The following is a 24,330-nucleotide window of genomic DNA, read 5'->3' as shown; positions in this document are numbered from 1 at the left end:
TTCTATATACACTAGCGTTCTCTGTTCTTTTTCTATTCTATTTGTTTTTTTATTTATTATAAAAAATGACACTAACACTAGCATTATCTATTCATTTTCTATTCTTTTGACTTGTTTTGTTTTTATTTATAAAAAGACCCTCTAACACTAGCGTTGTTTCTTTTTCTATTCTGTTTTGTTTTCTTACATGGACTGCGTTAGGCTAACTGAGACTTGTCGCAGCACTTACATATTATTGTTCTTTTCTTGGTTTTGATTGCTTCTATTGTCCTTATTTGTAAGTTGCTTTGGATAAAAGCGTCTACTAAATGTAAATTTCTGTGCAGTGTTTTTTAATCATAATGCAAATCAGCTTTGCTGTGCCACTTATAGTTTACTTATCAAAGACCTCTGTGTATGTTTTAGGTTTTGTTAAATCAGCACATACCTGCGGATTACCTGTTGCGTGTGTGTGAGCAGATTGGCCCATTGATAGATAAACACATTCCTCCCAGTGTTCCTGGAGTCCACAGTTTACTGGGCAGCGGGCGACAGTCATTACTACGGACAGCAAAAAGTGAGATGCACACAATCACTATACACAGCAGCGAACAATGAGAAGCAACAAAGACGAGAGAATAGCGCACATGAACACACAAACACCTTCCCTCACATTCATTTTCTCTCTCTAACACAGATAAATATTTGACAAACAGTTGTTCTCTCTCTCAGGTTCTTCTCATACAGTATGGAGTGGTTCTGCAGTAGTCGCCTTGCACAGGGGACGGCCCCCAGAACCACCTCTCAACTGTGCCAAACCACCAAATATAGGTGAGTCCTGTGCTCTGAAATGCTTTGTTGTGTTCTGGCACTGCTATAGAGTGAGTCCCCGCTTTCCAAATGAAAATAGTGATTCATGATGACTAATTAAGGTCGACATGCTAAGAAAATACACCCAATCCATTTGTTATATTTTGGTAATATTCAATTAAAATGTCATAATTTGATCTCATGGTGAAAATGTCAGACTTCTCTCTGGTGATGTATGAAAAACTTGTCCTATCATTTAAAGGTACAGGTCACCCAAAAATGAAAATTCTGTCATTAATTACTCACTCTCATGTTGTTCCAAACCCATAAGACCTTTGTTCATCTTCGGAACACAAATTAGGATATTTTTGATGAAATCTGAGAGCTTTCTGACCCTCCATAGACTGCAATGCAACTGAAACTTAAACCACAATCAACTGCAAGCTCATATTCATTTTGAGTGCAATTCCTGCAGTTTTTTTTTTCCTTCACTCTCGGATGTCACAATACAAACAAAAACATCTTTCCCCTTTTCATTTTATAGCGACTTTAAAGGCCAGTCACCCTACAATTTCCCGTCTATTGACTTTCATTTATACGCATGCAATTGCAATCAAGCAAATTTTACTGGGTTCCAAAGTTCAAGTTTGGTGAAGTTTGCCCTGTGAATTCATATCATGAGACATGTGACCAACAGAAGTTTGATACATCATTGTGTTACTCAATTAAATGAATGCAAACTTTAAATTTGCAGAATTGCGGTAAACTGGAGTAGATTGCATATTTTTACATTTTATTATATTTTGAATATTTTTTTAAGTGCTATGGTTTGTAAAGTCATATTACAATATAGTGTACATTTGTCTAGTTTGACCATAGCTTAATGCTGGATTTTATCATGTTTTAATTTAGTGACCCAGTAATTTCCTTTAGAGTAACCCAACGATCTTTTCTTATATTTTGCGGTGGGAGTTGATTGTAATCTCTCTGTAAATCTTACTGCTCAGTGTCAATCATGGGTGCTCGCCAAAAAACAGGAGTGGCTCGATTTGGCCACGCCCTCCCCTCCTGTACCTATCAGCACATGAAGATGCATCGAAGGATTCTGGGCCATCTCTCATCAGTGTACTGTGTAGCGTTTGACCGCACTGGGCGGCGCATTTTTACGGTAAATGCATCTGATCATAATATTGCTTCTGGGCCTGTTTTTGTTATAAAAATTGTGTTGTGTAATATTGTTAATGTTGAAAAATAACATAGAAACCCAGGAAACACTGTTTTGTGTCTTGTAATCAGTAGTTTTGTGATATGTTTTATGTGCGCTTGTAATCAAGGTTTATTCACATGTCTCTGTCAGGGTTCTGATGACTGTCTAGTGAAGATCTGGGCGACGGATGATGGCCGTCTCCTAGCCACTCTGCGTGGACATGCGGCAGAGATTTCAGACATGACAGTGAATTTCGAGAACACGTTCCTTGCTTCTGCCAGCTGTGACAAGATCATCCGCGTGTGGTGCCTGCGTACCTGTGCACCTGTGGCAGTGTTGCAGGGGCACACAGCCTCTATCACCTCCATACAGGTGTGTGAACACAAGTTTTCTTTATAAAGTCAATGTGTGAGTGAAGCATGGTACTATGTTCTTTTACACGCGAGCAGCTCATAATCTGGTGATTTCAGTGGTTCCCGGTAAATGCTGCTCCACACAAGCTTCAACTCTGCATCTGCTATGAATTTATGTCACTTGCATTTGGGAAGCAACGTTCCAACCTTATTCCCAAACTTCTAATAAAAAGCTTACAAATCGGCTGCTGTCAACAAAATAGAAACTTTTGGGCTCTTGCATTTTCCCCCTGTTAAAACAAATGCTAAATGGTTTAATGTTTGAAAATGAAGAAATTAAGATGGCCATAAATATTATTATTGTACTATAACAGTTATATTGTAAATTAAAATTTTATTATTATATAAATTTTTTTCCTATTGTAAATCTACTTTTTAATAATACATATTTTTTATGTTGATTATATAATCACAAAACGTACAAACCGTACAAACAGGCGCAGCAAACCTATCTTTTAATTATATCACTTTTTATATAGAAAACACTTTTCACCAAAAAATCAGCAGGTACTATTAATTCAGATGATTTTGTTTGTGTTTAAAGGGATTTTTCTTTCTATCTCTGCAGTTTTCTCCATCAGCATTAGGTTCCTCTCGTCATCTGGCCACCACCGGAGCTGATGGCATGGTGTGTTTCTGGCAGTGGAACTCACTCAGTATGAAGTTTGAGTAAGTGTCATTTGTCCATTTTGTCTCATGTCATTAATTCAATGTTTTTATATAGAGAAAATTTGCAACGAGTCGTGTGTGTGTGTTTGCAGTGATCGGCCTGTGAAGTTTATGGAGCGTTCTCGTCCCGGAGTTCAGATATCCTGCAGTTCCTTCAGCTCTGGTGTGTTTACTCACACTCAAACTCAAACTCTCTGATCAATTGTCATACACTTTTCTCATGTTTATTTATTATAGTATCATTACAGTCTCATGATCAGACAATAAATAAAAGGTTAAAATATTGTGTTCTTTGATTCCAGGGGGTTTGTTTCTGGCCACCGGAGGGACAGATCACGTGATCAGAGTTTACTACCTCGGCACAGAGACGCCTGTGAAGTTTTCTGACCTGGACTCCCACACGGTAAGAGCGAGAGACATAGATAAGAAAGCCAGCAGGCAGACAAGAAGGCAAGAGAGATGGAGTATCGCAAAAGAGAATAATGGCCAGAGAAAGCAGAACTTGTATTGTAGACTGGAAAATGAGAAACATGTTGAAAATGAAAGTTTGAATGTCATAACTGTATATTGTACGGACTTAGAAATACAACAATGTTTTTGTTTTGCAGGATAAAGTTGTAGCTATTCAGTTCTGCAATAACACTGACAGGTGAGTTTATTATCAGTGTTCACTATGTGTTTTCTTTTGTGCTTGTTCTGGGTGTTTTTAACTCTGTGTTTGTGTTTTGGCTACCTCTGTATCCAGTCTCAGGTTTGTGAGTGGTAGTCGGGATGGTACGGCTCGAATGTGGCATTACCAACAGCATGAATGGAAGAGTACTGTGCTGGACATGACCACCAGATTACCAGGGTCAGTATGTGTACATGTATGTTAATTGTGGGAGCAGGCAGGTTTCTCAAGCACAGTTGGAATGAAATCTAATTACGCTAACAGTAAACGTTGTTCTTTTGGAAACATAAAATGTATTTGGTTCTTCAATTATGTGTATTTTTTACATCTGTGTGGACATATGTATTGTGTTCACAGGAGTGCTGTGATAACAGGCGATGACAAATCGACCAAGTTGGTGGTGACCATGGTCACATGGGATCGTTACGATCGCTCCATCATCACAGCTGTTTCAAACTGCCTCCTCAAAGTCTGGAACTCAGCAAATGGCCAATTACTACATGTGCTGTCGGTATGTGTGCATGCATGTGAGGCAGAATTCAGTCTGTTCCTTTGGGTTCCTGTTTTGTAATTCTAAAGAGGAGCTTCCTATGATTTATTGCCCATTATGTATGGATCTTTTATGCAAATGTTCCTCTGTTCGTAGGGTCATGATGATGAGGTGTTTGTTTTGGAAGCACACCCCTTTGACTCGCGAATTTTGTTATCAGCTGGTCATGATGGTAACATCTACATCTGGGACCTCAGTAAAGGCCTCAAGATCAGAAACTTCTTCAATATGGTGAGATGACAAAACAAATCTTCGGTTTCAATTCTAAAAAGTTCACCAATTTTAAAAGTAGTTGACAGAAGAGATAAGAAACATATACACCAGTCTTTAGAAGTTTGGGGTAACAAGTGGAGAAGAAATTAATACTTCAGCAAGGATGTATTAAATCGATCAAAAGTGACTAAAGATGTTGATAATGTTCCAAAAAAGACGTATTGTAACACAGTTCGTAGATCGGGAAGAAGGAGGTGGGAACTGGTGAGCATTCAAACAAGGTTTTAATAAAATAACCAAACATAAAAGTAAAGCGGCAGCCCCTCACGGACGACTGCCGCACACAAATCAAAGTCCAGGCCTGGTCCTCTCTCGTCGTACACTGTCGTCACTCCTCCTTTTATCCTTCCGGAGCTCCTTCGTGGGACTCGAGACCGGTGAGTGGCGCAGGTGTCGCTCATTATTATTAACTCCACCGGCCTCGCTCCGTTCCCACGGCTCTTGGCTCCGCCCCACTCACCGCACTTATATTTCAAATTAATGCTGTTTTTAAACTTTCTGTTAATCTAATAATCCTAAAAAAAATGTTATCAGTTTTCATAGAAATATCAAGCAGCAAAACTTTTCAACTTTTTTTTCCTACAGTTTTCAACTGTAATAAGAAAATCTTTTGACACTGAAGACTTGAGTAATGGCTGATGAAAATTCATCGTGATCACAGGAATTGCATTTGAATTAATATTAAAATTTAAAATGGTTATTTTAAACTATAATAATATTTCACAATGTTATATTTTTTACTTTATTTTTGATCAAATAAATGCAGCCTTGGTGAGCATAAAAGACCTCATTTTACCAACCCCAAATTATTGAACTGTAGTGTCTAGATGTTGATAGAAATACTGCTCATCACAGAAATGTAATTTTCTCTCACTATTTTTCCTGGTTAGATTGAAGGCCAGGGTCATGGTGCTGTGTTTGACTGTAAATTTTCTGTGGATGGGCAACACTTTGCCTGCACAGACTCTCATGGTCATCTGCTCATCTTTGGATTTGGGTGCAGTCAGCCTTATGAAAAGGTATGTGCGTGTCCCAGATATGTGAAATTCTGAGCTTTTTGTGCAGTTGATTGAAACCACTCGCATTGCAACGCTTCACTCTGCTTTCAGATTCCAGACCAAATGTTCTTCCATACGGATTTCCGGCCGCTGATCCGGGACTCCAATAACTTTGTTCTAGATGAGCAGACGCAGCAGGCACCCCATCTTATGCCTCCACCTTTTCTGGTGGATGTAGATGGGAACCCCCACTCACCTCGTTACCAGCGCCTGGTGCCGGGCAGAGAAAACTGCAAAGAGGAGCAGCTTGTGCCACAGCTCGGCTACATGGCTAATGGTAAATTAATTTGTTTAAATGGTGAATAACAAATGACTCAAAGCTTTACTGCATGATTAACATACATCTTATTGCTGAAGTAATAGTATATAGATTGTATTATTATTATATAGATTACACAACTAATTATAGTCAAATTAATAAATGATTTCTGTTCAGTCTGTAGCTACTGTGTAACACAATTTCAGTAGTCTATACCATTTTATTTTTAAATAAAAATGATGACGTAGTCTTCAACCCAAAATACTTATGTCTGTACTTCTGGTACTCAACAGCACTAGAAATGTTACTGCTTGTCATTTGTCTGATTGCTCAACAGGACAATCTCTTGAGCATAAATTTATTTCCTGTTGAATACTATAAAAGTGACAACCTCAGTAGTGTCCTGCAGGCATTACATGGCTAATGTTAATCATATTAAATATGAACCTCCCTGTGTTTATGGTCATGCCATATGTAGTCATCCTTTTATTATGGAACTAGTTGAGAAAGTCGTTTAATGTTTTTAGGTGATGGTGAAGTGGTTGAGCAGGTGATTGGCCAGCAGACTGCAGATGAGTCTCAGGAAGAAAGCCCATTGGATGACCTGATTAGGCAGCTCCAGCACCAGCAAGATGAGCGACTCAACTCAGGAAATCCTACAGGTGAGAACAACCCACAGTTAACCTTTTAAAATGTTTATGGAAATTTCAATGATGTGCTGGAGCATTGTTTTCTTATGGTACAATTATTACACATTGAAGGGACAAAAATGCAGATGGTATAATATATTTTTCTCTTTATTACATTAAAATGATTTTGAATTTAAGACAATAGTTGGCTTAAAGGTCACTTATATAAAAGCTGTTAGTTTTGAGGTTGTGGCATTTAAAGCTGTTGATCAGTAGGTGCTGAGGTGGCAGGTGGTCCTCTGTCACCCCCTAACGTTGGGCTGAGACGTAGCGGACAAGTTGAGGGTGTACGGCAGATGCACAATAATGCCCCCCGCAGTCAGATCGCCACTGAGAGAGACCTGCTGGCATGGAGCCGCCGCGTGATGGTTAATGAAGTCCAGACTGGCACATTCAGGTACAAGTCTGACAATTTAACAGCTTGCAAATCAAACAGAAGTAACAACTGGTAGAGCAACATTGCTACCAAAAAACAGAAATTTATTCTTAAATGCCTTTAAAATTTGACAGAATAGCTCATCACTGGTCTGAAGCAGTGGTTCTCAACCTTTCTGACACCAAGGCCCCCCACTGTTCACAGCGATATTCTCCATATACAATACTTAGACATTTTTCTGTGATTTTACCGAGACCCCCATTTATTTATTTATTTTCACATATTATTATATATTTTTCTGATCTTTGCATAGCTAAAAATGTATATTAATTATAGACTGCCCATGGAATTATAAGAATTTATTAATTTACATGACTTTTCCAGGTCTAGAATTCACACTTAAAAAAAAGACTACCTTGTATATATCCAGGTTTTGGTTATATATCTGGTCCCTGGTTTTGAAACACTTGTCTAAAGTATATAAGCTTCTGTATTTAAAAAAATATATATATATGACCAATGGTGAGCACGATGGCAAGGCTCACCACAATGGCAATGGCTACACCACCCCTTCAGTCATATATATTATGTGGAACTAATGTAAACCTAAACTTAATCTATAAAAAACATAAATTAAATATATATTACTTTAAAAAACAGTTTGCCAATAAAATCTCTTGTATTTTAATTAGAGCTGTTGCACATAATAAAAACACGATGTGAACTTTTAAATAAGCCTGTTTTTATTTACCTTTTTTTTTTTTTTATTAACATGAATAAATCGATCTCGAATCTCATTCCACAATAATAGGTTGTAGTTCTCTAAGGCTTTTACTGAAATAATTCACTAGAATTCCCCTTTTAACTGGCCATTGTTTCCTAACTACACTAAACTGAGCTTGTGTGAACAGCTTTGAGATTTTTAACACCCAACACTGCCTTCTCGCTGATGTGATGTATTTGTGCATGTTTAGAGTGATGGAAGACAGTAGGCGTGCTAAAGGAGAGATAGAAAGGTCTTTCTACAATATTGAGAAGAAGAAGAAGAAATCTGCACCCACAACAGGAGTGAGTTTTATACATATGAAGACATATAAAGATAAAGTCAGTGCCGAACCACAGTATAAACCTAAACCTAATTTTTCTCCCTCTTTATCTGTAGAGTGAGCCGGTGGGAGAGAGCGTTCGTATGTTACGGAGGCCTCAGCGCAGACCTCAGCAGAGGAGACACACGTATCAGACCCGCTCAACTCGAGAAAGGAGACGCAGCACAAGTGTGCTCTCGTACACCCATAATGAGGAAAGTGTGGCAGAGTCCGACAGTGAAGTGGAGGTAAGAAGGCAGTGTTGGTGAATTATTTTAGTGAATTCTGTTTTTTAACTGTACACGGTGCCCTCCATAAGTATTGGAGTCAAGACATTTGCAAATATGATGAAAAGATGAATATGAGACAAAACTACAGAATGTCACATTTTATTATTAGCCGTGTTAATGGCTAATAATAACATGTTTTACCAAATAATAAGAACAGCACTTTTAGAGTTCATCCCACTCATTGATGTGAGCATGAGTATTGGGACAGTTGAACATAAGGCGGATATGAAAGATTAAAAGCTATTATTTAGTTGCAGATCCCTTGCGCACAATCATAGCAGCGAGTCTGTGACACATAGACATCACCAAACTTTTGCTCTCATCCTTTGAAATACATTTCCCAGCCTTTAATGCAGCCAATTCCAATTTTTGCTTGTTTGAGGAGTTTCTGCCTTTACTCTCCTCTTCAGCTGGTGAAATTCATGTTCAATCGGATTTAAATCTGGAGATTGACTTGGGCAATCTAAGACTTTCCATTTCTTTGCCCTTATAAATTCCTTGACTGAACTGGCAGGGTGTTTCGGGTCATTGTCCTGATGCAATATGAAGCACTTCCTAATGAATCTGGTGGCATTTTCTTGAATATTGGTAGGCAAGATGGTTTTGTACCCTTCCAAATTCATTCTGCTACTGTCATCATACATTAAGTCATCAGTAAAGTTGAGAGGACCTGTTCCAGAGGCAGCCATGCATGCCCATGCCATGACACCACCTCCACCATGCTTTACAGATGAGGCTGTGTGCTTGGGATCATTGCAGTTCCCTTTTTTTTTCTCTCCACGTTTTTGCTTTCCCATCACTTCGATAAAGGTTCATCTTTGTCTCATCAGTCCATAAACACAGTTCCAAAACTCTTCTGGCTCACCTTTGTGCTTTTTTGCAAACTCTAATCTTGCCTTTCTATTTTTGGAGCTGGTCAGAGGTTTGTATCTTGCTGTGTAGCATCTGTAATTCTGTGTCAAAGTCTCCTGAGGACAGTAGATTGTCAGAGCATCACCCCAGCTTTCTAGAAGTTGTTGGTGATTTTACAGACACGTCTTTTAGGGTTCATTTTCACAGCTTTTATGATTTGTCTGTCATCAACTACTGTTGTTTTCTCAGCCGATCAGGTTGTTGTTGATTGCTGGTGGTTTCCAAACTCTTGATTTCTCCATGGCCTTTGTTTTTGCTATAGCTCTAACTGACTTCCTCTTTTCTTTTAGCATCCAAATTGCTTGCTTTTCTCTCAAAGTCAGCTCCCTCATCTTCATCCTGGTTTGTGTGTGTCATCATAAAATGCAAGATTCAGCATGCAGAAGTAATGGATATAACTGATACGACACATTCCCTGCTTTTAATATCTGAAGAATTAATGCAACAGGACACAGCTGATCACTTAGAAAGACCTGTGAGGCAACTGTTCCAATACTTATGCTCACATCAGATAGAGGGATGAAACTCAAAGTGCTGAACTTCTTAGCTGGTAAAACATCTGTGTTGAATCACCCAATAATAAAATGTGACATTCTGTAGTTTTGTCTCATATTCATCTTTTAATCATATTTGTAAATGTCGTGACTCCACAGCCAACAGAGCAATTTTGTCTTCACTGTTCCAATACTTTTGGAGGGCACTGTATATATTTTTGCTTGTTTTAAAATGCTTAATTAAACATTAAATAATGTTTCTGAATGTGTGCACCCAGCAGGAGGAGGAACAGAATGAGAACAGTGATGTGTCCTCTGATGGTGAAGCTCAGTGGGAGAATGACAGTAGCTCCAGGTTCAGACCTAATCACAATATTTTACAACATAAAAGAACATCAATAATGCAGATGAAGCATTCTGATTTTGATCTAGAACTAGCATAAAGTTAAGTTTAAATGAAGCTTTAATTATTTTGCAGCTTTTATTCTTGACTCCATATAGAATTAGACTGGTGTAACAACAAACATTTTATTTAGACCAATATTAGAGATTAAATTATAGATAGTACTATTGTTTTGTTTTTTATCCATTTTTAATTAATCATTTACATTTTAGTTTTTAGTAGTCTTTCAGAATGTTGAGTGAAATTAAGAGTTTTCTGTTTTTTCCTTTTCCTGTTTAAATATATTTTACAGTGACTCTTCTAGCGAGTATTCTGATTGGACGGCGGATGCAGGAATCAACCTCCAGCCTCCGAAGCGAACAACTAGAAGGCCACCGGCCCGTGTTGCCGGGAGCAGTAGCTCTGAGGAAGAGGAGGGGACAGGGCAGGGAGAAGGAAAGGCTGAGAGATCAAGTAAACGCACTGAAAAGAAAAAGAAACCTAAACAGACTAAACAGCGGGTTAGCATACAGCTATCGTTCATCCATCTATCCATCCATATTTTCTGTTCTATGCTAATGCGCGTGTGTGTGTGTATTTAGTCTGTGCCTGCTGGCGATTTAGAGGAATGGTTGCCCCCATCGTGGATCATGGAGACCATTCCAAGACGATCACCCTTTGTACCTCAAATGGGAGATGAAGTGAGTACCTTCATTAAATGTGACCCAACTCATTTCGCCAGAACGGAATTCGCACGGACTAATTTTGAGTTACAGGCAAAATAAGTGAAAAATGGTTTTCACAAAAATGAAGCCCTCATTAAGCCCTCTTCTAGTGATCCCAATGCTCCAAATAGTAATTAAACATCTAAAATTATCTTTATTTGTACGTTTTCTGAGAGGAGTACCTTCTTCTCTGCGCACTTCTAGACGGCTGCTGCTGCTTCTCGCCACAAGTTGTAAGTCTATTGTTGCAAAGCGCAGCATTCCAGCTTTGTGAATATTCATATCGAATTCTCCATGACATGAGTCCAAACCAGTGAAATATTATTTTAAACCCATGCTAATGAAAATAAAACGATAGCGCTGACTGACATTTGCAAAGCGCGTGCATAAGACGCGCCTTTCCGCGAGCGCCCGATCTCCCTTATGAAGAAAATTATTGCGAAATATGTATTGGCGAGATTCACACAATCATAATCTGTTATGTCTTACATGAACGTTTAGTTAATGGTTTGGGGGAAATCTGATGTGTAACATTATATTTGATCCATGCATTACAGTAGGTCTTAATATAGGTCTGTCTCAAATTGAGACTTTCAATGCTAATCATACATTAAAAGAAAAGACGGAATCACTCGCTGCTCTTGATTAAACTACTGTTTATTTGCATCTTTATTCTTATTTTTAATAACAAAGATAAAATAAAAATAGCTATATTGTGATTAATAATATAGTAATTATTATTAAGAAAAGAATTGGAGGAAAATATGCAACGTTGCTTGGTGATTTTGCTTTGGAATCTTTAACTTGATTTTTCTCAAAAACAGATCTGCTGCCTCTGTTGCATTCAAACGGCTGTAGCTCAGTCATTTTTTTATCCGATTCCAACAAGTCATATATTATTTTGAAGGTATTTTAATGGTGAATGTGAAAGTAGAAAAAACTCATTTTTGAAAATTTGCGCATTCCGACTCATTGATGACAGACACACTAAATGACCAAAAGTAAGTATGAGGATTTTCATCACACATGCGCATCTTTCTTAAGCCATTTCTCTTTCTTTGTTCTGTAGCTGATATATTTCCGTCAGGGACATCAAGCATATGTCCGAGCCGTGTGTCGTGCCAAAGCCTACAGCATCAACCCTCAGAAACAGCCCTGGAACCGCCTGAACCTCAGGGTAAGGGGCTTATTTCCTCTCCCATCACCATTCCCACTCATTATATTTATATATTTATTAGTGCTATCAATCGATTAAAAAATTTAATCGTGTTAGTCACAGTCATGGACTGTGATTAATCATGATTAATCGTAAATTTAAAATACTAGGATTTACCTATAAATGTGTTGGAAAAGAAATGCATGACAAACTAGTTTAAGGAAACAGAACCTTTCACACCTCCGCCAGGTATGAGACATAATCCTTATTATTATTCTTTTATCATTATTCTTTTGTTTTTATTCAGCCATTATCAGCCTTTATACTGGCAATAAAACATTTACCAAGCCACATCACTTCAATCCCAGTATACATTTACCCAACTATTATCAAAAGTATTTCTAAATAAATACAACAAAACATTTCTTGTGACCTTACGTGAAGTATTATGACAATGCATTATGAAGAAGAATTGGACCTGTTCTGCAGGTGCATTAGAGCGAACATTAGCATCATGCTACATAAGACAATTTATGAGATTAATAGTGCACTTTTACTCAGAACTCACTTCAAACCACCATCGAGTGTTTGTAATAACTTCCTTTTGCGATCACATGTGGAATTTGGTCGTTTACTGTTGTTAAAATATGCTATTTATAGCCTTTTATATCGCTGCACAAATTAGCATTTCAGATGTACACATTCTCTTGAAGAAAATCACATACAAACCATATCTATCGTAATCATGTGTTTATTATCTTATATAATCTATAGTGGCTGTTGTCATGTTTTCTGCTGTGTAAAGGCCTTAACATGTATGCTCTGGCTGAAACTCTCCGTTCTTAAGTTGCCAGGGGCGGTACATTATAAAAGTAGCCCCAAAAAACCGCAACCCACGGCTCTGTAATTTTTTTCCCGTGACTGTATTTTCAAAATAGCCCACTTGTGCCGCTAACCTGGCAACACTAGTTCACTGTACCCTTATCACACAATGATAGATGACCTTCCGCACTGCGATGATGGCAAGAAGTTGAGGTCAAACCTTATCAAACGATTAATTTGCGTAAAAAAAAATGAATGCGTTAATTTTTAGATTAATTGCAGGCGTTAACGTTGACAGCTCTAATAAATTTTATATATGTATATATGTGTGTGTATATATATATATATATATATATATATATACATACATACATATACATATATACAAACACACACACACACACACACACACAGTGGGTACGGAAAGTATTCTGACCCCCTTAAATTTTTCACTCTTTGTTATACTGCAGCCATTTGCTAAAATCATTTAAGTTCATTTTTTTCCCTCATTAATGTACACACAGCACCCCATATTGACAGAAAAACACAGAATTGTTGACATTTTTGCAGATTTATTAAAAAAGAAAAACTGAAATATCACATGGTCCTAAGTATTCAGACCCTTTGCTCAGTATTTAGTAGAAGCACCCTTTTGATCTAATACAGCCATGAGTCTTTTTGGGAAAGATGCAACAAGTTTTTCACACCTGGATTTGGGGATCCTCTGCCATTCCTCCTTGCAGATCCTCTCCAGTTCTGTCAGGTTGGATGGTAAACGTTGGTGGACAGACATTTTTAGGTCTCTTCAGAGATGCTCAATTGGGTTTAAGTCAGGGCTCTAGCTGGGCCATTCAAGAACAGTCACGGAGTTGTTGTGAAGCCACTCCTTCGTTATTTTAGCTGTGTGCTTAGGGTCATTGTCTTGTTGGAAGGTAAACCTTCGGCCCCGTCTGAGGTCCTGAGCACTCTGGAGAAGGTTTTCGTCCAGGATATCCCTGTACTTGGCCGCATTAATCTTTCCCTCAATTGCAACCAGTCGTCCTGTCCCTGCAGCTGAAAAACACCCCCACAGCATGATGCTGCCACCACCATGCTTCACTGTTGGGATTGTATTGGACAGGTGATGAGCAGTGCCTGGTTTTCTCCACACATACCGCTTAGAATTAAGGCCAAAAAGTTGAATCTTATTCAGGTGTTTTTTAGCAAACTCCATGCAGGCTTTCATGTGTCTTGCACTGAGGAGAGGCTTCCGTCGGGCCACTCTGTCATAAAGCCCCGACTGGTGGAGGGCTGCAGTGATGGTTGACTTTCTACAACTTTCTCCCATCTCCCGACTGCATCTCTGGAGCTCAGCCACAGTGATCTTTGTGTTCTTCTTTACCTCTCTCACCAAGGCTCTTCTCCCCCGATAGCTCAGTTTGGCCGGACGGCCAGCTCTAGGAAAGGTTCTGGTCATCCCAAACGTCTTCCATTTAAGGATTATGGAGGCCACTGTGCTCTTAGGAACCTTAAGTGCAGCAGAAATTTTTTTGTAACCGTGGCCAGATCTGTACCTTACCACAATTCTGTCTCTGAGCTCTTCAGGCAGTTCCTTTGACCTCATGATTCTCATTTGCTCTGACATGCACTGTGAGCTGTAAGGTCTTGTATAGACAGGTGTGTGGCTTTCCTAATCAAGTCCAATCAGTATAATCAAACACAGCTGGACTCAAATGAAGGTGTAGAACCATCTCAAGGATGATCAGAAGAAATGGACAGCACCTGAGTTAAATATGAGTGTCACAGCAAAGGGTCTGAATACTTAGGACCATGTGATATTTCAGTTTTTCTTTTTTAATAAATCTGCAGAAATGTCAACAATTCTGTGTTTTTCTGTCAATATGGGGTGCTGTGTGTACATTGAGGGAAAAAAAATGAACTTGATTTTAGCAAATGGCTGCAATATAACAGAGTGAAAAATTTAAGGGGGGTCTGAATACTTTCCGTACCCACTGTATAATGAGAACAACAGAAGCAATCAATTGTAGTATTAAAACAACCAAAAACAGATCCAAAGCTAAAACTTCATAAATACTACATATACACATTTTTTAAAAGTAAAGAAATTAAATAAAAATGACACATGCATACAACAAAATTTCAAAACTTAACATTGAAATGAAAAACAAAAAAATAAAGCTAAAAACGATTTAAAATATTAACACTAACACTAGCTAATTCAAACACCAACAACTACATGTGTATGTACAGTCACACACAAATACATATACATACATGCATACATACACATTTATAAATTCAATATATATATTATTTAATTTCCATTTAGTTTGTTGAAGTATTAAATAACTAAATTTTTAATAAAAAACCTATACAGACATAATAAATTCAGACATAATTTAATTAAAATTAAAATAGATAACAAATACAAATCAAATGACAGTAGTTTATCAGTAATCCTAAAAAAATAATACTACTAAACACAACTTACTTGCACATAGTAAGAAATGGTTATAAAAACTGAAACAGAAGTGAAACGAGTAGTAGGAAAGAGGAGAAATAAAAAGCGATACTTATATCCTTTGCCGGTGTCCCTGCCCGGTTGAGTCGCATGGTAGAGTTGATGGTCTTTACACTCTTCGGTCTTCACACGATGGCTGCCGTGGTAAACTAAGCTTTTTTATACCCGTCTAACAAAATAAATAGTTCAGCCATGAAACTCTAGATGGCGCAAGCTGACGGGTTGTTAATGTAACTAATGATATTCAGAGAGTTAAACGACTTGGCACAAGCTGGTTCATGCTGGACATGCAGCCAATGAGCTTAATGCCTTGCATTTATATGGCTGGCTAGTATCCACTGAGATTCCTGCAGCGCGCTTTCAAAGTTCTCTGAAGCCCTTCACCTTCCCCAGCTCCACCTGTATAGATCTGCTACGGGTTATTTTACATGTTATTGTACAGCAGCAGTATGTCTTAAATACTCACAGCACCGTATCGCCATATGCATTGGCAGTAGCAAGTTCCTGTACTTGCTTGCAGCAGCAATAATCTACAACTACAGCAATAACCAACAGCGGCAGCAATTCAGCAGCAGTGTAGCAGATCTATTCCGCCAAGACCAAATACATTAACATTGTCACATCCATCACCATGCTAAACTTTTCCGAGAGTTGTCATGACTGAAATACTATTTAAATTCAGCTGAACACACTTTCCTTATTTTTTCCACAACAAATGGCCAAGCGCAGACACTGACAAAGATACGCGCTACAGAACGAAACCAAATGTGATATCAGCACGTCTCCACACAGTAAACGTGTGGATAATAAACATTATTATCCACACGAACAGTTTAGGCATAATTTAGTCTGCATCACAGGGGTTAGCCCATTCTGCATCCAGACCAACAGGAAAATGAAAGTATGTTGTCTGTGTGTTTTCTTAGGATCAGGAGTCTGTAAAGGTAGTGGGTATTAAATATGAAGTTGGGCCGCCCACTTTGTGCTGCCTCAAACTGGCTCTCCTGGACCCCACCTCAGGGAAAATGACCAACGAATCCTTCAGCTTGAAGTATGTACACTTATACTCTCAAAAACACACAAACACATTGTCTTATTTTTATTTATTTATTTACTATTGATATTGGAATAGCATAATAAATTACGATAAATACTAAATTCTGATAAATATATTTAAAATAGATATTAGGATAGTTTTTGATCATGAATAGGAGTTTGTTAATGATGGCTGTCTCTGTGTCTCTCTTTAGGTATCATGATATGCCTGATGTCATTGATTTTCTGGTGCTACAACAGTTTTACAATGAAGCCAAAGAACGCAACTGGCAGCCTGGTATGTTTGTGCTTTAAACTGTGGTATATGCAAGAGCCACTGATATCTTTGTGTAAACATTTACCCAAGTTTGTTTGCACTAAGGCTGTAAATCAGGGTTCCACAAATCTTTCCCTGGAGGGCCAATCTGCTGCAGAGTTTAGCTTCAACCCTGATTAAACTCACCTACCTGTGATTTTCTAATGATCTTGAAGACACTGATTAGCATGCTCGGTTGTGTTTGATTATGGTTAGAGCTAAACTATGCAGGAAAGTGGATCTCGTGGGCCAGATTTGAGGATCCCTGCTGTAAGTGATGCCTTAAATCATGTGGCTTGTTGAGGAAAGGCGGGTTGTCACTTTTTTTTTTTTTTTTTTTTTTAAGTGATTGAGCGTCATTACTTTGTGGATAAGGTAGTGAGTGGGGATTAGTGGCTGCATAGCATAGATTCTTGATCTATTAATGCTTTGGTGGTAAAGACGAATACATTTATTATGATCATAAAATAGCATATAAGTAGCGAATAACAGCTGTGAATTTCTGTATTTAGGTCAGCATTTCAGGAGCATCATTGATGATGCTTGGTGGTTTGGTTCGGTGGAGTGTCAGGAGCCATTTCAATCTGACTATCCAGACAGCCTCTTTCAGTGCTACATTGTCAAGTATGTAGATTTGTTCACTGCTCTACCAGAGTACAGAGTTAAACCTTATTTTTGGCTTATTATTGCTGTAAATCATTTTAATAATTGGTGTATGTTGTTTTGCAGGTGGGATAATGGAGAGAGAGAGAAAATGAGTCCGTGGGATATAGAGCCCATACCCGAAGAAGGTACTGACACACTTAAAATCTGACCCTAAATCAGCCAGTCACACTCTGGCATATTTAATAGTGTGATTTGACCATCTACAGCTCCACTTCCAGAGGAGCATGGGGGCAGTGTCCCGGTCACAGAGGACGAGCTTCAGGCCCTGCTTTACACCCCTCAGGAGGGAGAGTGGGGGCTGCACACACGAGATGACGAGTGCGAGAGAGTCATCATAGCCATAGATCAGCTGCTAACGCTCGGTATGGCAAATGCACACAAACCACCTAAAACTACTTGCAGGATTTATTGAAAATATTAGAACTTTGTTGGTCTTCTATGTGTCAGTTGCTGATTATTGTTGTCAAAATACCAGTACAATGAAAGCCAATTTTAATACCAAAGCAAAACTAGATCACTGCTGAAAGGCTTTCATTTAAAGATGTTAAATAATTAATGCATTTAAGGAAAATATTTTTTTATCAGTTGAGAGAAGATTTTTTCAGGTAATTATTCACATAGACATAAGTCAGTAATAAAGAAATAATTAGCGAGCAATGAACTGAACAAACAAATTAGGAGAATTGTGCTTCAGGTATCTAATTGCATACCATTCAGAAAATAAAAAACGAAAGTATGAACTAAAGCTTTTTAAATGATTGACATAGCCTTCACTGTATTAATATAGGTAATGCACTATTTTTGTATTCATTTCATAAAAATAGTCAGAACAATATTGTGAAACATTACAATTTAAAATAACTTTTTTTTCTATTTAATATATTTTAAAATGTCATTTATTCCTGTAATGACAATGTGACAATTTTGTCACATGGTTCTTCAGAAATTATTCTGATGTACTGATTTTGTGCTCAAGAATCATTTTTAATGTTGAAAACCATTGTTTTTTGTTTTTTTTTGGAAACCCTAATACATCAGGATTCTTTGAACAAAGTTCAAAAGAACAGGCTGAACAGCATTTAGGCAAGGCAAGGCAAGTTTATTTATATAGCACATTTCATGCACCGTGGTAATTCAAAGTGCTTTACATAAAAGGAAGTAAAATAGCCATTAAAAAATAATCACAACAATAAAAACAAGCAATTAAAAAGCTAATAATAATAATAATATAAAATTGATTTAAAATGAATTTAAAACAGTTAAGAATAGAAAATGATTGTACATAAAATACAGTGCAATCAGTTCGGACGTAGCACAGTGCTCATTCAACAAATGCACAGCTAAACAGATGAGTTTTGAGTCTGGATTTAAATGTGGCTAATGTTTTAGCACATCTGATCTTTTCTGGAAGCTGGTTCCAACTGCAGGTGGCATAATAGCTAAAAGCGGACTCCCCTTGTTTTGTGTGAACCCTTGGTATTTCTAACTGACTCGATCCTAGTGATCTGAGTGGTCTGTTAGGTTTATATTCAGTGAGCATATCTGCAATGTATTTAGGTCCTAGGCCATTGAGTGATTTATAAACGTGTAAAAGTACTTTAAAATCAATCCTAAATGTAACTGGAAGCCAGTGTAAGGACCTGAGGACTGGTGTAATATGCTCAGATTTTCTGGTTCTAGTCAGAATCCTGGCAGCAGCGTTCTGGATGAGCTGCAGCTGTCTAATGGTCTTCTTTGGAAGGCCGGTGAGGAGACCATTACAATAATCCACCCTGCTGGTGATAAAGGCATGAACAAGTTTCTCCAAGTCTTGACTGGAAACAAAACATCTAATTCTTGCAATGTTTTTGAGATGATCGTATGCTGATTTAGTTACTGCTTTGACATGACTACTAAAACTAAGGTCTGTCTCCAGAATCACTCCAAGATTTTTGACTTGATTTTTAGTTGTTTGACCCCTAGAGTCAAGGTATGCATTCACCTTGAGAACTTCATCTTTGTTTCCAAATGCAATGATTTCAGTTTTCTCCTTGTTTAACTGAAGAAAGTTCTGGCACATCCAACTGTTCATTTCATCAATGTCAGTTGGAGATAAGGCTAGGTAAATCTGGGTATCATCCACATAGCTGTGATAGGCAATTTGGTTCTTTCTCATTATTTGACTTAGTGGGAGCATATACAGGCTAAACAAGAGCGGTGCAAGAATTGAGCCTTGTGGGACTTATGCTCTCCTATACTCGCATAATAACCTCTCCCTTCTAAATATGACCTGAACCATTTGAGTACCATCCCAGAAAGCCCGACCCAGTTTTCCAGTCTCTCTAGAAGTATGTTATGATCGACAATGTCAAACGCAGCACTAAGATCTAGTAGTACCAGCACTGATATTTTGCCAGAATCAGAATTAAAGTGAATATCATTTATCTTAATGAGTGCTGTCTCTGTGCTGTGATGCGCTTTAATCTGGATGCGCTCGGAAACCAGATTGAAAATTGTCCAGGTATCCATTTGAGTATAAGTAGTTGTTCAGCTGATTTAAAAAAAACTACATTTTCAAAAATCTTACCTATGAAAGGAAGATTTGATATTGGTCTATAGTTGCTCAATATGGTGTTATCAAGATTGCGCTTTTTCAGAAGGGGTTTAACAACTGGGAGTTTGGAAAAGTCCCAGAAATAAGTGAGGCGTTCACCACTTCTAAGAGATCTGCTTCTAAACAGTTAAGCACACTTTTGAAAATATGGGAAGTGTGTCAAGAGAGCAGGTTGACGATTTAAGGTGCTGTACTATTTCTTCCAAAATTTAGCTATCAATTGCTTCAAAAACAGACATAGTTACTACTTTTTGAAATTGCGGTCGAATCTTTCTGATCTCTGCATAACTAGAAGATGTGCCGATCGCCTTTCTGATATTATTGATCTTCTCAGAAAAGAAGGAAGCAAACTTATTGCATTTGCTGTCGGAAAGCATTTCACTGGGATTCTGACTTGAGGGGTTTGTTAGTCTCTCAACAGTAGCAAAAAGAGTGTGAGTGTTGTTTAAGTTCCTGTTTATAAGGTTTGAGAAGAAGGTCTGCTAAGCTGTGGCTAGTTCCACATTGAAAGCATGAAGGCTGTCTTTATAGATGCTATAGTGAATTTCGAGTTTCGTCTTCCGCCACATCCGCTAATCTTTTCTGCATTTTCATACTCTGAACTGCTGTTGATTTTCTCCAAGGGGATTTTTGTCTGCCATTCTTCTTGCAGACTTTCACGGGAACAATATCATCAATAACATTCTTAACTCTTTTTTTTTTTTATCAACTTTTTTTTTTCTTTAAAATCATCAAAACAACATCCATTCAAACAAACAACAGGGAGGGGGAGCAACAGACACACCAACAATTTCACAATCTGAAAAAAAAAAAAAAAAACTTTATATGGTCATTCCTTTATATAGTCCAAAATGTTGGACGAAAAACATTGCCACGCATCAATAGTACTAGGTTTAGCCTTGTTAATTTGTGCTGTTGTACATTCACAAGTCACTATTTTAAGGAGGCTATGAATCCAAAATGTTTTTGCACACATGTGCGGAGTAAACCAGTTTTGTATTATTGCCGCCTTTGCAGCTGTAAAACCAGCAAACAACATTCTTTTCTTTAATGAACTTATACAGAAGTTAGAATCATCATTGAGAAGACATAAACCTGGATTAGACACGTAATCAATTTGTAGTAAAAAGGACAAAACCGAATTCACATGCGTCCATAGATTGACAACAATTGGACATTCCCAAAACATGTGGAGAAAAGTACCTGCTGATACAGTGTTACAGATATGACAGTTATAGGTCAATTGCAGTTTCATTTTAAACCTCTTGTAAGGAGTTATGTATGCTCTATGGATGACTTTGAAATGGTTAAGACGATGAGCCAAGTTTTTAGAAGTTAAGATTAGATTAGACCACACCCCCTCCCAGTCGACCGATAAATCAAAATCTGTTAATTCACGATTCCAGATAGATTTAATAGAAAGAGACTTTGCAGTGTGATCATTAAGTTTACTATATATTAAAGAAACAGATGGCTGATCAGAGGGTGGTGCGATCCAATCTCACATAGGATGAGAGGAAATAGGGGATGCCCAGGGAAGTCCGTAGGCCTTAAGAGCAGAACGTAACTGAAAAAAGACAAAATATGATGATGCTGGTAAACAAAACTTAGTTCTTGAAGTGAGCAGAGTCCCTGGTTATCATATAAGTCACAGCATGTGTTTATGCCCAATGTAGACCAAGAGGGCTGGACAAATGGCCGATTTCCACACAAAAAATTACAAAATTGAAAGGTCCTCCCATCAAACGTTCCACCCTTTTCCAGATCCTAATAGAATTGGCCGCAACCGTGCCAAATTTATATTTTAAATGAGACTCTTGTATCAGGGCACAGGAAATCGATTTACGGTGCAAATATTCTAATATCCGGGTACGCTTAAAGGGATAGTTCACCCAAAAATGAAAATTTGATGTTTATCTGCATACCCCCAGGGCATCCAAAATGTAGGTGACTTTGTTTTTTCAATAGAACACGCATGAAGATTTTTAACTCAAACCGTTGCAGTCTGTTAGTCGTATAATGCCAGTCAATGGGCACAGAAACTTTGAGAGAGAGAAAAAACATGCACACACAAATCCAAATTAAACCTTGCAGCTCGTGACGATACATTGATGTCCTAAGACACGGACAGTTTGTGCGAGAAACTGAACAGTATTTATATAATTTTTTACCTCTGGTACACCGCAATGTCCAACTGTCCTGAGCTCATCCACAACATCCGGCGTGTGACGCGTCAACAGCTCTGGAACATAGATAGATATACGTAGATCCTTACGTATCGCGGCCCATAGAAACCGTCGCTAATGAGGCATCTATGTATATATAGATGTTGTGACAGTCGGACATTGAGGTTTATCAGAGGTATAAATACTGTTTATATCAAATGATATAAATACTGTTCAGTTTCTCGCACAAACTGATCGTTTCGTGTCTTAGGACATCAATGTATCGTCACGAGCCGCAAGGTTTAATTTGAATTTGTCTGTGCATGTTTTTTTTTTTTCCTCCCAAAGATTGTGTGCCCATTGATGGGCATTATATGACTGACAGACTGCAACGGTTTGAGTTAAAAATCTTCATTTGTGTTCTACTGAAGAAATAGTCACCTACATCTTGGATGCCCTGGGGGGAAGCAGATAAACATCAAATTTTCATTTTTGGGTGAACTGGCCTAAATTCTCCTATTAAAGGGATATTCACATTCAATGATAAAATATTCAGAACATGCATTGTGTGCTCTTTAACTTATTTGAGTTAAAGAAATCAAGGAGAAGATCAACAGAGTCTGCAGAAATGCTTGGTGTTAAAGATATAGCCTCCATAAATAGCGCACTAGTGTTTTCGTTAATGCATCTCTTTCTGACAGAGACGGATCTAGATTCAGTGGTAACAGAGATCAATATATCAAAGACAATAGTGATCAGATAGTGCTACATCCTTAATAACAATGGATGAAATGTTTAGACCTCTATTGATGAGTAAATCTAGAGTGTGTCCATGCATATGCTGAATCAGGTCAAAAGTGTTTAAAACGGTTATAATTTCTTTTGTAGCCAGTAAATAATGATAAACAGAATTCGAGGAGCACCTTTCAGCACAATACCTAGATATTCAAAAGACAAGTACTGACCAAATGACGCTTGCATTGATGGACATCTTTAAATAGAGCAGCTACACCTCCACCTCTCCTAACAGTCCGCCAGACACTTATAAAATTAAAGTCAGGAGGGGCTGTTTCATTGAGGACTGTTGCACTGCAGCTGACTTCTAGCCATGTTTCATTTAGAAACATAAAATCCAGGTTGTTTGTGCTTAAAGGTCCCATGACATGCTGCTTTTTGGATGCTTTTATATAGGCCTAAGTGGGCCCTAATACTGTATCTGATGTCTCTTTCCCGAAATTCAGCCTTGGTGCAGAATTTCAGCCACTACAAGCCAGTCCCACAATGAGCTTTCCTTAGGACGAATTTTTTTATTTAAAAAATATGGTTGCTTGTTAGGGAAATCTGACAAGCAACTTAGTTTTTTTATTTATGTTCGCCGTATTCTCCAATGCATTGATTGACACTCTGTCTGCTCGCAGTTAATAGCCAACCAGTGCAATAATATAAGTGCTGTAGCGTAATTTGCCATATGTTCCGCCCCCTCATTGGAGAAAAATTACATTCAAAAAGAAGACGTGTGATGCTGTAATCCAAGCGATGATAGAAGTAGACGTAGCGGAGTGGGATGACTTTCTTTTAGCCTAATTTTTACAATGTATTAATTATCACGGGCGTCGGGCTATAATAAAAAAAACAAGTAGTCATATCCTAATACTGTGTAAATACATATGGTTCTAATAGCCTGGTATGGCAAGATGTCTTAAAATGTATTTCTTGTTTTAACATTTAAACTGAGACCACATTAATAGATTACCTTTTTACTTCATGAATACACACAAATGACAGCTTAATGATTTTTTTTAAATCTTTTTTTATAATATTTTTAATAATATTATATAATATTTTCTTTTTAAATATAATACTTTATATTTTTCCTATAATATTTATGTGGCATTTCGTTTTTTATGTCATTTATTTGATAGTTATTTTATTTTGAATGGAAGAAAAACCTGTTTTTGACCTCAAAATAAAGCACTTTCCCTCTGTACATGGCTGTGGGGACGAGCAGTTTTGTGGTGCTTGGAATTCTTTATAATTAATTTAAAACAAATATTGCCACATTGATGGCTCAAGAAGGTGTAATTGTTCAAATAACACATTGTTTCATTAAAAAAAAAAATTATTTATATATATATATATATATATATGAAATATAAAAAAATTGTAACCACGTGTTTTTCTTGTGTAATATTTCTGTAAAGAAAAATGGACATTT

The 24,330-nt window shown here is 37.6% G+C and overlaps 1 protein-coding gene across 3 annotated transcripts in view; it reads left to right on the top strand.

The window, feature by feature from the left end:
• brwd3 (bromodomain and WD repeat domain containing 3) overlaps positions 1-24,330 on the top strand; it is a 35,756-nt gene that overhangs the window by 1,215 nt on the left and 10,211 nt on the right. Inside the window, exons 5-30 of one of the 3 annotated variants that reach the window (XM_058775683.1) lie at positions 406-556; positions 712-810; positions 1,797-1,957; positions 2,147-2,368; positions 2,978-3,078; positions 3,171-3,241; positions 3,381-3,481; positions 3,687-3,727; positions 3,824-3,928; positions 4,106-4,259; positions 4,395-4,529; positions 5,462-5,590; positions 5,681-5,906; positions 6,416-6,550; positions 6,791-6,974; positions 7,928-8,021; positions 8,116-8,286; positions 10,016-10,089; positions 10,430-10,637; positions 10,719-10,817; positions 11,911-12,018; positions 16,267-16,391; positions 16,591-16,673; positions 17,204-17,315; positions 17,421-17,482; positions 17,564-17,719. In XM_058775683.1, the coding sequence (XP_058631666.1) occupies positions 406-556; positions 712-810; positions 1,797-1,957; positions 2,147-2,368; positions 2,978-3,078; positions 3,171-3,241; positions 3,381-3,481; positions 3,687-3,727; positions 3,824-3,928; positions 4,106-4,259; positions 4,395-4,529; positions 5,462-5,590; positions 5,681-5,906; positions 6,416-6,550; positions 6,791-6,974; positions 7,928-8,021; positions 8,116-8,286; positions 10,016-10,089; positions 10,430-10,637; positions 10,719-10,817; positions 11,911-12,018; positions 16,267-16,391; positions 16,591-16,673; positions 17,204-17,315; positions 17,421-17,482; positions 17,564-17,719 (3,307 nt within the window). Of the gene's footprint in view, positions 1-405; positions 557-711; positions 811-1,796; positions 1,958-2,146; positions 2,369-2,977; positions 3,079-3,170; positions 3,242-3,380; positions 3,482-3,686; positions 3,728-3,823; positions 3,929-4,105; positions 4,260-4,394; positions 4,530-5,461; positions 5,591-5,680; positions 5,907-6,415; positions 6,551-6,790; positions 6,975-7,927; positions 8,022-8,115; positions 8,287-10,012; positions 10,090-10,429; positions 10,638-10,718; positions 10,818-11,910; positions 12,019-16,266; positions 16,392-16,590; positions 16,674-17,203; positions 17,316-17,420; positions 17,483-17,563; positions 17,720-24,330 lie in introns of all 3 variants that reach the window. The other 2 variants (XM_058775682.1, XM_058775681.1) reach the window with 2 other exon arrangements.

This window comes from Onychostoma macrolepis, chromosome 05 (assembly GCF_012432095.1).
Source record: "Onychostoma macrolepis isolate SWU-2019 chromosome 05, ASM1243209v1, whole genome shotgun sequence".
NCBI classification, from domain to species: Eukaryota; Metazoa; Chordata; class Actinopteri; order Cypriniformes; family Cyprinidae; genus Onychostoma; species Onychostoma macrolepis.
The sequence above is the reverse complement of the archived record's forward strand: the minus strand, read 5'-3'. Positions and strand labels throughout refer to the sequence as shown.